This window comes from Notolepis coatsorum (genome assembly GCF_963971535.1).
Source record: "Notolepis coatsorum genome assembly, chromosome: 11".
Lineage (NCBI taxonomy): Eukaryota > Metazoa > Chordata > Actinopteri > Aulopiformes > Paralepididae > Notolepis > Notolepis coatsorum.
This window is the reverse complement of record NC_140175.1, coordinates 109,806,439-109,825,260: the sequence shown is the minus strand read 5'-3', so window position 1 is coordinate 109,825,260 and position 18,822 is coordinate 109,806,439. Positions and strand designations below refer to the sequence as shown.

Here is an 18,822-nt window from a genome sequence, read left to right as displayed (position 1 = left end):
TACTGACAGAGACAGAGGACTTCTGATGAAAACATCTTCTGTTTTATATACTGACAGATAGAGGACTTCTGATGAAAACATCTTCTGTTTTATATACTGACAGATAGAGGACTTCTGATGAAAACATCTTCTGTTTTATATACTGACAGATAGAGGACTTCTGATGAAAACATCTTCTGTTTTATATACTGACAGATAGAGGACTTCTGATGAAAACATCTTCTGTTTTATATACTGACAGAGACAGAGGACCTCTGATGAAAACATCTTCTGTTTTATATACTGACAGACAGAGGACCTCTGATGAAAACATCTTCTGTTTTATATACTGACAGATAGAGGACTTCTGATGAAAACATCTTCTGTTTTATATACTGACAGATAGAGGACTTCTGATGAAAACATCTTCTGTTTTATATACTGACAGATAGAGGACTTCTGATGAAAACATCTTCTGTTTTATATACTGACAGATAGAGGACTTCTGATGAAAACATCTTCTGTTTTATATACTGACAGATAGAGGACCTCTGATGAAAACATCTTCTGTTTTATATACTGACAGATAGAGGACCTCTGATGAAAACATCTTCTGTTTTATATACTGACAGATAGAGGACTTCTGATGAAAACATCTTCTGTTTTATATACTGACAGATAGAGGACTTCTGATGAAAACATCTTCTGTTTTATATACTGACAGATAGAGGACCTCTGATGAAAACATCTTCTGTTTTATATACTGACAGATAGAGGACTTCTGATGAAAACATCTTCTGTTTTATATACTGACAGATAGAGGACCTCTGATGAAAACATCTTCTGTTTTATATACTGACAGATAGAGGACTTCTGATGAAAACATCTTCTGTTTTATATACTGACAGAGACAGAGGACCTCTGATGAAAACATCTTCTGTTTTATATACTGACAGATAGAGGACTTCTGATGAAAACATCTTCTGTTTTATATACTGACAGATAGAGGACTTCTGATGAAAACATCTTCTGTTTTATATACTGACAGATAGAGGACTTCTGATGAAAACATCTTCTGTTTTATATACTGACAGATAGAGGACTTCTGATGAAAACATCTTCTGTTTTATATACTGACAGATAGAGGACTTCTGATGAAAACATCTTCTGTTTTATATACTGACAGATAGAGGACTTCTGATGAAAACATCTTCTGTTTTATATACTGACAGAGACAGAGGACTTCTGATGAAAACATCTTCTGTTTTATATACTGACAGATAGAGGACTTCTGATGAAAACATCTTCTGTTTTATATACTGACAGATAGAGGACCTCTGATGAAAACATCTTCTGTTTTATATACTGACAGAGACAGAGGACCTCTGATGAAAACATCTTCTGTTTTATATACTGACAGATAGAGGACTTCTGATGAAAACATCTTCTGTTTTATATACTGACAGATAGAGGACCTCTGATGAAAACATCTTCTGTTTTATATACTGACAGATAGAGGACCTCTGATGAAAACATCTTCTGTTTTATATACTGACAGAGACAGAGGACCTCTGATGAAAACATCTTCTGTTTTATATACTGACAGATAGAGGACTTCTGATGAAAACATCTTCTGTTTTATATACTGACAGACAGAGGACTTCTGATGAAAACATCTTCTGTTTTATATACTGACAGATAGAGGACTTCTGATGAAAACATCTTCTGTTTTATATACTGACAGATAGAGGACTTCTGATGAAAACATCTTCTGTTTTATATACTGACAGATAGAGGACTTCTGATGAAAACATCTTCTGTTTTATATACTGACAGATAGAGGACTTCTGATGAAAACATCTTCTGTTTTATATACTGACAGATAGAGGACTTCTGATGAAAACATCTTCTGTTTTATATACTGACAGATAGAGGACCTCTGATGAAAACATCTTCTGTTTTATATACTGACAGATAGAGGACTTCTGATGAAAACATCTTCTGTTTTATATACTGACAGATAGAGGACCTCTGATGAAAACATCTTCTGTTTTATATACTGACAGATAGAGGACTTCTGATGAAAACATCTTCTGTTTTATATACTGACAGATAGAGGACTTCTGATGAAAACATCTTCTGTTTTATATACTGACAGAGACAGAGGACCTCTGATGAAAACATCTTCTGTTTTATATACTGACAGACAGAGGACTTCTGATGAAAACATCTTCTGTTTTATATACTGACAGACAGAGGACTTCTGATGAAACCATCTTCTGTTTTATATACTGACAGATAGAGGACTTCTGATGAAAACATCTTCTGTTTTATATACTGACAGATAGAGGACTTCTGATGAAAACATCTTCTGTTTTATATACTGACAGATAGAGGACCTCTGATGAAAACATCTTCTGTTTTATATACTGACAGATAGAGGACTTCTGATGAAAACATCTTCTGTTTTATATACTGACAGATAGAGGACTTCTGATGAAAACATCTTCTGTTTTATATACTGACAGAGACAGAGGACTTCTGATGAAAACATCTTCTGTTTTATATACTGACAGAGACAGAGGACTTCTGATGAAAACATCTTCTGTTTTATATACTGACAGATAGAGGACTTCTGATGAAAACATCTTCTGTTTTATATACTGACAGACAGAGGACTTCTGATGAAACCATCTTCTGTTTTATATACTGACAGAGACAGAGGACTTCTGATGAAAACATCTTCTGTTTTATATACTGACAGATAGAGGACTTCTGATGAAAACATCTTCTGTTTTATATACTGACAGATAGAGGACTTCTGATGAAAACATCTTCTGTTTTATATACTGACAGATAGAGGACTTCTGATGAAAACATCTTCTGTTTTATATACTGACAGAGACAGAGGACCTCTGATGAAAACATCTTCTGTTTTATATACTGACAGATAGAGGACTTCTGATGAAAACATCTTCTGTTTTATATACTGACGGATAGAGGACCTCTGATGAAAACATCTTCTGTTTTATATACTGACAGAGACAGAGGACTTCTGATGAAAACATCTTCTGTTTTATATACTGACAGATAGAGGACTTCTGATGAAAACATCTTCTGTTTTATATACTGACAGATAGAGGACTTCTGATGAAAACATCTTCTGTTTTATATACTGACAGATAGAGGACTTCTGATGAAAACATCTTCTGTTTTATATACTGACAGATAGAGGACCTCTGATGAAAACATCTTCTGTTTTATATACTGACAGATAGAGGACCTCTGATGAAAACATCTTCTGTTTTATATACTGACAGAGACAGAGGACTTCTGATGAAAACATCTTCTGTTTTATATACTGACAGATAGAGGACTTCTGATGAAAACATCTTCTGTTTTATATACTGACAGATAGAGGACTTCTGATGAAAACATCTTCTGTTTTATATACTGACAGATAGAGGACTTCTGATGAAAACATCTTCTGTTTTATATACTGACAGATAGAGGACTTCTGATGAAAACATCTTCTGTTTTATATACTGACAGATAGAGGACTTCTGATGAAAACATCTTCTGTTTTATATACTGACAGATAGAGGACCTCTGATGAAAACATCTTCTGTTTTATATACTGACAGATAGAGGACTTCTGATGAAAACATCTTCTGTTTTATATACTGACAGAGACAGAGGACTTCTGATGAAAACATCTTCTGTTTTATATACTGACAGATAGAGGACTTCTGATGAAAACATCTTCTGTTTTATATACTGACAGATAGAGGACTTCTGATGAAAACACTGAGCATGAAAGTTGGATCTGTCAAACCACTGTTTTTAACTCCATGCTGCTCACTTAATGGAAAGACCAAATGCTTCTCTGTTGTTGATCTTCTTCTTGTGTGTGTGTGTGTGTGTGTGTGTGTGTGTGTGTGTGTGTGTGTGTGTGTGTGTGTGTGTGTGTGTGTGTGTGTGTGTGTGTGTGTGTGTGTGTGTGTGTGTGTGTGTGTGTGTGTGTGTGTGTGTGTGTGTGTGTGTGTGTGTGTGTGTGTGTGTGTGTGTGTGTGTGTGTGTGTGTGTGTGTGTGTGTGTGTGTGTGCATTCGAATGGTGAGTGTGCATGTGATTGTGTGTGGGGCATGTTAAAGTGTGTGTGTGTGTGTGTGTCTCTGTCTCTATCCAGCCACTGAACAGAAAGCTGCATGTCCACCTCACCTGCATGGCTGTACTAACGACCCATCTTCTTTATTCTCCTTCTCCTCTTCCTCCTCCTTCCCTCCCTCCAAGGCTGCCAGACAGATCAAAGATAGGTACGGTAAACTCTTCTCTTCCCCATAGACTTACCTCGCACCCTGTGTTATGTGAGATGGGCTGGTATTGCTGCAAATTCTATATTTTTATCATTTTCTTTATTATGTTTTCAATATTGGTGTAAATCCTTGTACTGTAGAATTATCTTGTTCTTTAAAGGAACACTCCAACATTATGGGAAATGTGTTTAGTCTTCTCCAGAGTCAGACAAGAAGATAGATACCAATCTCCTCTCTGTGCGTTCAGTAGAAAGCTATCCGGCTGCAAGCTAGCCTAGCTTAGCACAAATGAATGGAAGCGGATACGGACCACTAGCCTAGCTTAAAACTCTGGGAGAGGTGTTTTTGCCAACAGCTGGGTTAGCTGGTCCATATCCGCTTCCATTCATTTGTGCTAAGCTAGGCTAGCTTGCAGCTGATAGCTTTCTACTGAACACACAGAGGGGAGATTGGTATCTATCTTCTTGTCTGACTCTGGGGAACATTGTAAGCATAGAACAGCCACTCCTATTGAAATCATGCATCCCTGAACGGTCATTTGCCTTCCACGCTCAAGATGACGACTATAGAATGTCTGACAACGTTATGGACATGAGCATTGCTACAGTGCTTGAGTTTCCATATCGTCACGTCAAAGGCGTCACTTCTGTTCCAGTAACAAGTTCAGTTGTACGTTCCGACTTTGAGTCTCTCATGCACTGGTCAGACACAAAAGTAATGTTCCTTTTCTAGACCGAACGATCGGACTTCAGTGAGTGATCTTGGCTGCACCAAAGGGAAGGCCAAAACATGCCAACGTCTTAACCCTTTCACTGCCACACTAGCAAACGGTTAACCCTTTCACTACTACACTACATACGGTTAACCCTTTCGTGTGGTAGTGAAAGGGTTAAGATTACAAGGTTTAAATTTGTGGAAATAAACCGGCTGTCATGGGACCAGTAGTTAGTAGTATAGTGCCAACATGCCTGCTTTGTCCAAATAGAGTGCCGGTCTCACTGGGGGTCCCATGGAGGCCACGTTTCTGTGTCGTTGTTGTCATTGTCTAGATCTGAATCATCTAAACATCCTTGTAATGCCCCTAGAATTCTAGAAGATGAGGACGAGTCAGTGTCGTACAAATTAACCTTCATCACTAGGAGTACAAATACTTCCTCTTCATCACTAGGAGTACAGATATACCTTCCTCTTCATCACTAGGAGTACAGATATACCTTCCTCTTCACAACTAGGAGTACAGATATACCTTCATCACTAGGAGTACAGATATACCTTCATCACTAGGAGTACAGATATACCTTCCTCTTCATCACTAGGAGTACAGATATACCTTCCTCTTCATCACTAGGAGTACAGATATACCTTCATCACTAGGAGTACAGATATACCTTCCTCTTCATCACTAGGAGTACAGATATACCTTCATCACTAGGAGTACAGATATACCTTCCTCTTCATCACTAGGAGTACAGATATACCTTCCTCTTCATCACTAGTACAGCTATACCTTCCTCTTCATCATTAGGAGTACAGATATACCTTCCTCTTCATCACTAGTACAGATATACCTTCCTCTTCATCACTAGGATTACAGATATACCTTCCTCTTCATCACTAGGAGTACAGATATACCTTCCTCTTCATCACTAGGAGTACAGATATACCTTCCTCTTCATCACTAGTACAGATATACCTTCCTCTTCATCACTAGGAGTACAGATATACCTTCCTCTTCATCACTAGGAGTACAGATATACCTTCCTCTTCATCACTAGTACAGATATACCTTCCTCTTCATCACTAGTACAGCTATACCTTCCTCTTCATCACTAGGAGTACAGATATACCTTCCTCTTCATCACTAGGATTACAGATATACCTTCCTCTTCATCACTAGGAGTACAGGTATACCTTCCTCTTCATCACTAGGAGTACAGATATACCTTCCTCTTCATCACTAGTACAGATATACCTTCCTCTTCATCACTAGTACAGATATACCTTCATCACTAGTACAGGTATACCTTCCTCTTCATCACTAGGAGTACAGATATACCTTCCTCTTCATCACTAGTACAGATATACCTTCATCACTAGTACAGGTATACCTTCCTCTTCATCACTAGGAGTACAGATATACCTTCCTCTTCATCACTAGTACAGATATACCTTCCTCTTCATCACTAGTACAGATATACCTTCATCACTAGTACAGCTATACCTTCCTCTTCATCACTAGTACAGATATACCTTCATCACTAGTACAGGTATACCTTCCTCTTCATCACTAGGAGTACAGATATACCTTCCTCTTCATCACTAGTACAGGTATACCTTCCTCTTCATCACTAGGAGTACAGATATACCTTCCTCTTCATCACTAGTACAGATATACCTTCCTCTTCATCACTAGGAGTACAGATATACCTTCCTCTTCATCACTAGTACAGATATACCTTCCTCTTCATCACTAGGAGTACAGATATACCTTCCTCTTCATCACTAGTACAGATATACCTTCCTCTTCATCACTAGGAGTACAGATATACCTTCCTCTTCATCACTAGTACAGATATACCTTCCTCTTCATCACTAGTACAGATATACCTTCCTCTTCATCACTAGGAGTACAGATATACCTTCCTCTTCATCACTAGTACAGATATACCTTCCTCTTCATCACTAGTACAGATATACCTTCCTCTTCATCACTAGTACAGATATACCTTCCTCTTCATCACTAGTACAGCTATACCTTCCTCTTCATCACTAGTACAGATATACCTTCCTCTTCATCACTAGTACAGATATACCTTCCTCTTCATCACTAGTACAGGTATACCTTCCTCTTCATCACTAGGAGTACAGATATACCTTCCTCTTCATCACTAGTACAGATATACCTTCCTCTTCATCACTAGGAGTACAGATATACCTTCATCTTCATCACTAGTACAGATATACCTTCCTCTTCATCACTAGTACAGATATACCTTCCTCTTCATCACTAGTACAGATATACCTTCCTCTTCATCACTAGTACAGATATACCTGCCTCTTCATCACTAGGAGTACAGATATACCTTCATCTTCATCACTAGTACAGGTATACCTTCCTCTTCATCACTAGTACAGATATACCTTCCTCTTCATCACTAGTACAGATATACCTTCCTCTTCATCACTAGTACAGATATACCTTCCTCTTCATCACTAGTACAGATATACCTTCCTCTTCATCACTAGTACAGATATACCTTCCTCTTCATCACTAGTACAGTTATACCTTCCTCTTCATCACTAGTACAGATATACCTTCCTCTTCATCACTAGTACAGATATACCTTCATCTTCATCACTAGTACAGGTATACCTTCCTCTTCATCACTAGTACATATATACCTTCCTCTTCATCACTAGTACAGATATACCTTCCTCTTCATCACTAGTACAGATATACCTTCCTCTTCATCACTAGTACAGATATACCTTCCTCTTCATCACTAGTACAGATATACCTTCCTCTTCATCACTAGTACAGATATACCTTCCTCTTCATCACTAGTACAGATATACCTTCCTCTTCATCACTAGTACAGATATACCTTCCTCTTCATCACTAGTACAGATATACCTTCATCTTCATCACTAGTACAGATATACCTTCCTCTTCATCACTAGGAGTACAGATATACCTTCATCTTCATGACTAGTACAGGTATACCTTCCTCTTCATCACTAGTACAGGTATACCTTCCTCTTCATCACTAGTACAGGTATACCTTCCTCTTCATCACTAGTACAGATATACCTTCCTCTTCATCACTAGTACAGATATACCTTCCTCTTCATCAGTTAGTGTTTCTAATTATGTGGTGTGTACTGCAGGGTTCGCACAAGGTCCTTGAGGTGCTTAAAGTGCTTGATTTTTTACAAAGAAAAGGCCTGGAATTCCTTAAACTGCAATTTTTTTAACAATGTGCTTAAAAAGTCCTTGACATTCAAATCAACCATTTTGCATTGACAGTTTTGTTCATCCAATAAAATAATTGTTATGAATCAAGAAATGTTTTTTTTTAATTTAAAGTGTAACTAATTGTCGTAAATTGGTTTTAAGCCATAAATATTGGATAAAAAAAATATTCCAAAGAAATAAGCGCATTTAAAAGTGAATTGCATCTTTTTAAATGAAGAATTATGCTTGGAAAAGTACTTGAAAGTCCTTGAATTTCATTTTGCAATGTCTGCGGGAACCCTGTTATATAGCCCACATGTGTGTGTTGATGTTCGTGTGTGTGTGTGTTTGTGCGTGTGTGTGTGTGCGCGCCTTCGACCGCGTTGATTGTAGAACTCCTTAATCTCATTTCAAGCTTTCATACTTTCAAAACAGCCGGTCTGTTATTATCACTGTGGAAGGAATACAAGCGCGTAACCGGAGTGATGTCTTTGGAGCGATGACGTCTCCATATATTTGAGTTGACTGATATATGAATGCCACTACAGCCTGATGAATGGCATGCGTACAGTATGACTACTAGTGCTGTCGTGTGAAAACATTATAACTTATAAATTACAACTTATATTATAACTGCAATTAGTGGTGTAGTTGATGCTATATATATATATATATATATATATATATATATATATATAAACAGGGTTCGCACAAGGTCAGGAACTGTTTTTTTTAACAATGTGCTTAAAAAGTCCTTGAAATTCAAATCAACCATTCACATTGAAAGTTTTGTTCATCCATGATACAATTGTTCTGAATCAAGAAATAATTTCTTTTTAATTTAAAGTGTAACTAATTGTCAGAAATTGGTTTTTAAGCCATACATATTGGATCCGATTCTTTTCTAGAAAAAACTGCATAAAAGTGAAGTGTATCCTTTTAAATGCCCTTTTAAAATGAAAAATAGTTCTTAGAAAAGTACTTAAGTCCTTGAATTTCATTTTGCAACACATGTGGGAACCCTGTATATACAGTACTTGTACATGATACCATAGGTGTAATGCAAGCTACGCTTCAGCTGCTGCTACTGTAGCTCAAAGCTGCCAGTTACTGATAGGCCCTTTCAAAGAACGTACGGTCATGAATCTTGAATCGTGAATTTATTTATTTCCTAAATTCCTTTCTGGAGATATAAAGTTTTCATCCGACAGCAGCGATTAAAAACCGTTCCTTTTTTCATATTTCATTTAGTAAATAATATTTTGATGACCCGACATTTCAATGTATTCTAACGCTTCACACACAGGGTCACTATGGCTCCAGCCTTCAGACTGACCATGAAGCCCAAAGCTACAGACAGCATGTCCCACCTGATGGTGGACTTCAGCTACGAGAGGCTCCAACTACAGACACTACAGTTTCTACCAGGTAGGTAAATTACTACAGACCCTACAGTTACAACCAGGTAGGTCAATTACTATAGACCCTACAGTTACAACCAGGTAGGTAAATTACTACAGACCCTACAGTTACAACCAGGTAGGTAAATTACTACAGACCCTACAGTTACAACCAGGTAGGTAAATTACTACAGACCCTACAGTTACAACCAGGTAGGTAAATTACTATAGACCCTACAGTTACAACCAGGTAGGTCAATTACTACAGACCCTACAGTTACAACCAGGTAGGTAAATTACTATAGACCCTACAGTTACAACCAGGTAGGTAAATTACTACAGACCCTACAGTTACAACCAGGTAGGTAAATTACTATAGACCCTACAGTTACAACCAGGTAGGTAAATTACTATAGACCCTACAGTTACAACCAGGTAGGTAAATTACTACAGACCCTACAGTTACAACCAGGTAGGTAAATTACTATAGACCCTACAGTTACAACCAGGTAGGTAAATTACTATAGACCCTACAGTTACAACCAGGTAGGTAAATTACTACAGACCCTACAGTTACAACCAGGTAGGTAAATTACTACAGACCCTACAGTTACAACCAGGTAGGTAAATTACTATAGACCCTACAGTTACAACCAGGTAGGTAAATTACTATAGACCCTACAGTTACAACCAGGTAGGTCAATTACTACAGACCCTACAGTTACAACCAGGTAGGTAAATTACTACAGACCCTACAGTTACAACCAGGTAGGTAAATTACTATAGAACCTACAGTTACAACCAGGTAGGTAAATTACTACAGACCCTACAGTTACAACCAGGTAGGTAAATTACTACAGACCCTACAGTTACAACCAGGTAGGTAAATTACTACAGACCCTACAGTTACAACCAGGTAGGTAAATTACTACAGACCCTACAGTTACAACCAGGTAGGTAAATTACTATAGACCCTACAGTTACAACCAGGTAGGTAAATTACTACAGACCCTACAGTTACAACCAGGTAGGTAAATTACTACAGACCCTACAGTTACAACCAGGTAGGTAAATTACTATAGACCCTACAGTTACAACCAGGTAGGTAAATTACTACAGACCCTACAGTTACAACCAGGTAGGTAAATTACTACAGACCCTACAGTTACAACCAGGTAGGTAAATTACTATAGAACCTACAGTTACAACCAGGTAGGTAAATTACTACAGACCCTACAGTTACAACCAGGTAGGTAAATTACTACAGACCCTACAGTTACAACCAGGTAGGTAAATTACTATAGACCCTACAGTTACAACCAGGTAGGTAAATTACTATAGACCCTACAGTTACAACCAGGTAGGTAAATTACTACAGAACCTACAGTTACAACCAGGTAGGTAAATTACTATAGAACCTACAGTTACAACCAGGTAGGTCAATTACTATAGACCCTACAGTTACAACCAGGTAGGTAAATTACTATAGACCCTACAGTTACAACCAGGTAGGTAAATTACTACAGACCCTACAGTTACAACCAGGTAGGTAAATTACTATAGACCCTACAGTTACAACCAGGTAGGTAAATTACTATAGACCCTACAGTTACAACCAGGTAGGTAAATTACTATAGACCCTACAGTTACAACCAGGTAGGTAAATTACTATAGACCCTACAGTTACAACCAGGTAGGTAAATTACTATAGACCCTACAGTTACAACCAGGTAGGTAAATTACTATAGACCCTACAGTTACAACCAGGTAGGTAAATTACTATAGACCCTACAGTTACAACCAGGTAGGTAAATTACTACAGACCCTACAGTTACAACCAGGTAGGTAAATTACTATAGAACCTACAGTTACAACCAGGTAGGTAAATTACTATAGACCCTACAGTTACAACCAGGTAGGTAAATTACTACAGACCCTACAGTTACAACCAGGTAGGTAAATTACTACAGACCCTACAGTTACAACCAGGTAGGTAAATTACTACAGACCCTACAGTTACAACCAGGTAGGTAAATTACTATAGACCCTACAGTTACAACCAGGTAGGTAAATTACTACAGACCCTACAGTTACAACCAGGTAGGTAAATTACTATAGACCCTACAGTTACAACCAGGTAGGTAAATTACTATAGACCCTACAGTTACAACCAGGTAGGTAAATTACTATAGAACCTACAGTTACAACCAGGTAGGACGGCTAGTATAGAACCTATAGTTTATATCAAGTAGGGCACCTACTAATGGACATCATCAGCCACTGTTATGATTAAAGTCCTAACCCTCTAAAGCACAGGTCGGCAATAGGCGGCCCACGGGCCGAAATTGGCCCGCCAGTATCTGGCCCCTCAGATTATAAAAAAAATAATTATAATTTATAATTTCTTTTTTTTATCAGACCAACTAGGCTAGGCTATATGTTAGCTATAATGTCCAAATAGAGAAACTACCAGCACCTAAAGAATGCTTATTATACGTTGTTTTATCCATGTTGAGAGAGTGAATAACAGGTAGGCAGCGAGGTGCAATGTAGCGCTTGCTCAACATGAAAAAAGTCGGTGGACAGCGCCTGGTGCTGAAATAACAAACAAGCAGTGTGGTGTGAAATTAAAACACCAGTTCAGTAAGTCATTCAAACTTTATCTTTACTTATATGACTGATGGCACCACACATGTGAACAGTAACAATGCAATTAAACTGAAGTCAAATCAGAGCAAAAAAAGCTGAATCTGCTTCAAGAAGATGCGCTACATTAGGTAAGGAATTACAACGAGACATTTATTGACTAAATAAAAAATACAATTAGGCTTTTAACCCTCTAAAGCCGGGTGCAACACTTGACATGTTTTGTAAAACATTAAATATCTTTGGATTTGTTTGTGATAAAGACTTGCTTTATTGTATCGGAATCGATTGTCATCTCAACATTTAGTGCATCTCTCAGAGAATGCGTGGATGTAAAGCATAGAATCTTGAAATATCTAGATTGGTTGTTTTCCCTGGACTGCATCTAATCCGCTGTATCAATCCATTTATCATATATCTATGTCTGTCACTATAGCCAATGGAAATGCTAGAAATGGTCACATGGACTGGGAGAACCAATAAAAAATTCCTATTGTTTCTCAATAGTCCAGTGCGCTCCACAGAAAGGGCTGTCAGATAGATGCATTGGTTGCGCGTAATCAGTGGTGCAGTCGTAATATGGGCCAAGGCCAAACGCCACGTGCACGCGCGCTCGTGCACGCTCGTGCACGCGCATACATGTCTCTCTCCTCTTTCATGAGGCGGAGCTGGGGACGAGACGGGCGGTCTTTTGTCACATAACACACGCCCAACACTCCACACACACACACACACACACACACACACGAGTAATTTTTGTGTCGTCGCGCCGTATACCCCGGCCGGCACTTATCACTTAGACTTTGCATAATAATAGGATGCGCGCACTTCTGCCTCAGTGACGTAGCCTTAACGGCGTTTGACCACCACTGCATGCCTGCGCGTAATGTAAGATAGACCAATAAGAGAGAGGCGCTTGTCTCTGGTTTTATAATAAAATGGCAAAAAGACAAAGGTATAATGTTCAGTGCAAATGTGTATGTCGTTTACAGTTTATTATGCCACCTATGCAGCTCGTTTATTTTGTCCATTCTCTGCCTCTGCCACAAATGTATGTCTTAGTTATAAGGTGGTCTGTCACAGAGTTAAAATGTTTTCACTATCAATATATATTAAATTAGCCATTGTTTTTTGTTTCTGGCCCCCCATACAATGGCTTGGAAAATATTTGGCCCTCGGCCAAACTTAATTGCCTACCCCTGCTCTAAAGCCTACATAGGCAAAGGTTTGCCTGGACATAGTGGTATATCTTTGCCAATTCTGAGCTTATTCTTTGAGTCAGTAGTTTTTCAAGTTTCAAGTTTGTTTATTAATTGTCACAATAAAATACACATACTTTACAATGAAATGCTTGGTTCTGTATGAGCCCCTGAGAGTGTGCTTCATACAGTAAAAACAAAAAGTAAGTAAAGAGGAATATACAATATACATATATACAGTACAATATACAAGCTATAGTACAACCTAGGTACAGTCTAAGTACAGTGAGTAAAAATGAGTAAATAGTGAGGTACAATGCAGAAAATGAGGTACAAAACGTTAACACTTTGAGTGCCACTCACGGCTTTTCTCGGGTTTACGACCCGACCGTTGAATGCCACGCCCGAGTATTCTCTGATATTAATTTTTTATTTTTTTATTAGCGTTCTGAAATCATATTGCATCACGCGAGCCTACCGTTGGAGATCCAGGGACCGCCGGCGCTCAGATGTGAAAAAAGCGCCCCCTATCGTCTCCCAGATGGTAAATCACCCTTTTGGAATGGACTCAATGAAAGTGAATGGGAGAACGGATTTCTGACTCCACATTTTACTTCTCACTGATGCAGCCGGGGTCTACCAGAGTTCATTCTGGAGCCTCTGAGCCTCGCGGATCATGTGTTATACTGTACACACGATGGATATCGATTTTTTTCGAATGGCGATCGTAAATAGGAATAAAACATTTGGATACCATCTGACCTCAGGTAAGGAATCTATGTTATCAGTGTTAGGATAATCAGACTAGTTTTCACTGATATATAAGCGTTTATGTGATATGTGATATGGCTGTTTTGACTGTAAAAGCCATGAGGAAATAAGAGCAGCGATTATCAGCGCACGGCACGAGCGTGCGTGCGCACACATATACTATCGATCATCTAGCGTTTATTTGAAAACGATTCATAAATAGGCCGACAAATGACAACGTTCTGGAATATTCCAGTAAAAGGCGATTATCATAGGCATGGGTTGTTTTTCCCCGGAAAACGGGTGATTTTCAAAATGCTATCAAACGGAAATGAAGCGATAAAAATACAATCTGCCTTACCAATGTTGACTGGAAAATGAGTCTTTGATAAGCGACGGGCAGATTAGACACATAGCCATAATTTAAAATATAGATTAGGCGATATTAACGTTAACATTGGCCGTGGATGGTGGCATTCAACGGGGTAAAAAGGAAAACACGGCCCGGCACTGAAAGTGTTAAGTTAAGGTGCAAATGCAAATGAGGTATGAATGTAGTGCAAATCTCTTTAATAATAGATCAATATAAACTAGTGTTAAAGTGAGTGTTAATAAGGTGAGTGTTTGTTTAAAAGTGAGTGTGTGCATGTGGATGTGTGTGCAATGAGTGTAGATGATGGGTTGTTACATGGAGTCATAGAGCATCCTGATGGCCTGGGGATAGAAGCTCCTTCTGAGTCTCTCTGTACTGGCCATGAGACTCCGGTAGCGCTTGCCTAACCGCAGCAGTTCAAAGAGGCAGTTGTTTGGGTGACAGAGTCTTTGGTTATTCTCTTAGCCTTGGCCCTGCAATGCTTGTTATAAATGTCCTGGAGAGTGGGAAGCCCACCTCCAATTGTGCGTTCGGCTGAACGGGCCACTCTCTGTAGTCTGCTGCGGTCGTGTGCGGTGCTATTCCCAAACCAGGAGGTGATTGTTACCAGTCAGGATGCTCTCTATTGTGCAAGAGTAGAAGTTCTTAAGGATCTTCTGACTCACTTTGAACTTCCTTAGGCGCCTAAGGAAATTTACGGTACGGCCATCACGGTCCGGTACGCACGGCCATACGAAGAATACGCCTCACAGCGCACACACACCAGTCACGCATGCAGGCAGTCACGGGTTCCGTGTCCGTGTGAGAACAGCGTGCGGCACACCGAGTCCGACTTCAGAGCGGGCAAAAGTGCACGGAGGAAGGCACATTTATATTGGAACAGCTGCAGGGTCATTACAATTTTACAGTTTTCTTTCGTTTTCTTGTTCGCCCAATAATGTCAACCAAATGAAACCAATGGAAAGACACACACACGTGTCGCCAACAAACACACTATTCTCCCCCGCCGGACTCTCAGGCAGAGCTGATCAAATAAAAAAAAGAAACTTACATACTGAGCTCCTCTCCAGTTGAACTGCTACTGTGTTTAAATCCAAATAATCCTCTGCCATTGTTGTAACATGTCATCTGTTCTCTAGTATTCAGTCTTGTGAAGTTAAATTCTCTCTAGAAGTGAAACTGAAACTTAGCAAGGATAAGTTGTTAAAGGGACAGTAGGCAATTAATTTATTCAGTGGATGCCTGAACACAGAATGACACCAGTATCACTGACTACCACGGCAAGCCTATAGAGAATTATTCTATTTAATAATAATAATAATAATAATTATCATAAATATGTGACCGGGTCTAGAGTTTGTGCCCACATGTCTCCATTTTCATTTTCCAGATTTTTCCAGATTGTAAAAGTACAGAATGTAAGCTTTCAAATGATGTGTCATACTTTGAAATATGAGAATGTTTTGAATATCATATATTCATTTAAATCTTGTAACTCAGGCCCCGTCCACACGAACGCTGGGTTTAATGTAACCGTGATTGTATGTGCGCAGTTGCACTGTTCGGCCACACACAACCGGGGATTTGCTACACTGCAACCGCGGTCTTTGAAAACCGGTGGCCAGGGTGAAGTTGTGCGGTTTTGCAGTTGCGTGTGGGCATAGCAACCGAGGTTATTCCCAGTGTTTACAGCAGAGCTGTCGCAATTATTTCCCATGTTCACGGCAGACCGCGGGGTAGAGAGATTATAGCAGAGCCAACTACACCAGTGTTTACAGCAGAGCTGTCCCAAGTAGCGTTATATGAAAATGATTGTAACAAACTTTTGTTCGAAACGTATCGTCTGTGTTGAAGAGTGTTGTGATCGACTGATGTCTTGTCGCATTCCTGACCTGACGCTGAGAGTAAACATGTAGCTGCAGCTAAACTAAACTCATGTGTTGTCAAGTTATTGTTATAAGGAACCCAGTCCAGACTGCATCCCCTTAACAATTGTTTGTATTGAGCCGTATTGTATTGTACCCATTCTGCAATGTGTTAAATAACGTTTACACCCATTTCATATCGGTAACGTTACCACATTACGTTAGCTTTTAAGCTATATACTATACATGGATATAGCCATTCACATTAGCATGTAGCTAACAACACCGGCGGTCTTTTGTGAGACTAAACTATCCGCTCTTGGTGGTAAATTGTGTTGCTGATCAACAAAATGAGAGGCAGAACACAGTGAATGTATCCGTTTGTTTATTGCAGTTTCTTTCTTTGCTGAAAATATATGTTCCGTTGGCAAAATGATCAATAGGGTCCAGCTGTGCTTCTAAACAGGAAGTTTACTTCTTCTTCTTCAGTGAATTAATGGCAGATCGCGACCCAACAGGAAGTTTAGTGAGCGTTCAGCCTTTTCTGATTGGTTGAAATGGCCTTCATGTCTGAACAACATCGCCGCCTACTGTTTTGGCATTGTACTAAATGTATCGGTTGCTGGGTTCCCAGCTCTGCCGTGAGTACGCAATTATACACGGTTGTTCACCTGTGTTCACCGTGTGGACGGAGTTTTATTTTTTCAAACTTCGGTCATATTAAATCCAAATGCTTGTGTGGACAGGGCCTCAGTCTGTTGTCTAAAACACTCAAGAGGAGTGTCTATCTGTCATTTCACCCTGGCGACTTGTAGGCTACATCACCAGACTGGGTCACATATATAATGATTATAAATTATTATAAATAAGGGCGGCTGGGTGGCGTAGCAGAGATTGCGCTTGTCACCAATGCAAGAGACTCCGGTCTCGAATCCCGGTGTCAGCATTTCCTGCGGCTTGGGCCAGTCGTCATACTATCTCAATTGACAGAGGTAGCGGGTGGAAGTCGATGGGTGGGGATTGGACGTTGTGGACAGCGACTCCTACAGGTCGGTTGGGTGACGCCTGCACAGCAGAGACAGGAAGTATCAGGGGCAGCGTGAGCCTCCCACGCGTTACTCCTCGCCACTGAGAGTCCGCGCTGTCTGGTGAAAAGATGCGACAGGCTGCCTCCTCGTGTACCGGAGGGGACACGTGATGCAAGGCTTCTATCCTCACTACAGCCGACCAGTGGGAGGCATAGTCTAGCAACGTTCAAGACAGGGGAGGGGAGAATTGGAAATATGAAATTGGGATGGGAGAAAAATCGAAAGATGAGGGGAAAAAGTGGATAAAAAAAAAATATTATACCAAAATCGTACCGAACAGTGACCCCAATACCGAGGTACGTACCGAACCGTGGCTTCTGTGTACCATTACACCCCTACTGTCAATGTGTGTGGTCCATGTCAAGTCCTCGGATATGTGGACTCCGAGGTACTTGAAACTGTTCACTCTCTCGGCCGGTGCCCGGTCGATGCTGAGGGGGCTGTAGTCCCTGACCCCCAACCTCCTGAAGTCCACAATCATCTCTTTAGTTTTGCTGACGTTCAGGGAGAGGCTGTTCTTATTAGTTATATTATCTGGATCATCCTCGACATCCACAACCAGTTCCAAGGCTTGTTGAACATTATAGTATTTTCACATTTCCAAACAGGCTGTGAGTGACATGGCGATATACTTTCAATTTAGACGGAAAGAAGATAATCTCCCGATTCAAATACAATTTAAAGCAACCGGCTTTAGAGGATTAAGCCAACAAAATGTCCAGCCCAATATATATATATATATATATATATATATATATATATATATATATATATATATATATATATATATGTACTCGCCAGTTGTGTGAGGGAGAGAGAGAGAGAGAGAGATGGAGAGAGAGAGAGGAGGAGAGGGAGAGGGAGAGAGAGAGGGAGAGAGAGAGGGAGAGAGAGAGGGAGAGAGAGAGGGAGAGAGAGAGGGAGAGGGAGGGAGAGGGAGAGAGAGGGAGAGAGAGGGAGAGAGAGAGAGGGAGAGAGAGGGAGAGAGAGAGAGAGAGAGAGAGAGAGAGAGAGAGAGAGAGAGAGAGAGAGAGAGAGAGTAAAAGGTGTTAGGAAACTGCTCTATGGAGCATTACTGTGTGGTAGAATACTGGCAGACATCTTGCTTCTGAAAATCCCAGCGATGTCATATCTAGTATAGGAGAGCTATGAGAGGGCAGGGGTTGGTTAAAGAGCACAGGATTTATCTGGTAATCCTATGAAACACACACACGCACACACAACATATGACTGTGTATGTGCCTCAGGTCTT

At 39.7% G+C, this 18,822-nt stretch overlaps 1 protein-coding gene across 2 annotated transcripts in view; it reads left to right on the top strand.

Annotated features, from left to right (window-relative positions):
• Window positions 1-18,822, top strand: part of fsd1l (fibronectin type III and SPRY domain containing 1-like) — a 172,501-nt gene that overhangs the window by 113,921 nt on the left and 39,758 nt on the right. For both annotated transcript variants that reach the window (XM_084324470.1, XM_084324469.1), the window contains exons 5-6: window positions 4,272-4,294; window positions 9,556-9,677. In XM_084324470.1, the coding sequence (XP_084180596.1) occupies window positions 4,272-4,294; window positions 9,556-9,677 (145 nt within the window). The remainder of the gene's footprint in view (window positions 1-4,271; window positions 4,295-9,555; window positions 9,678-18,822) is intronic.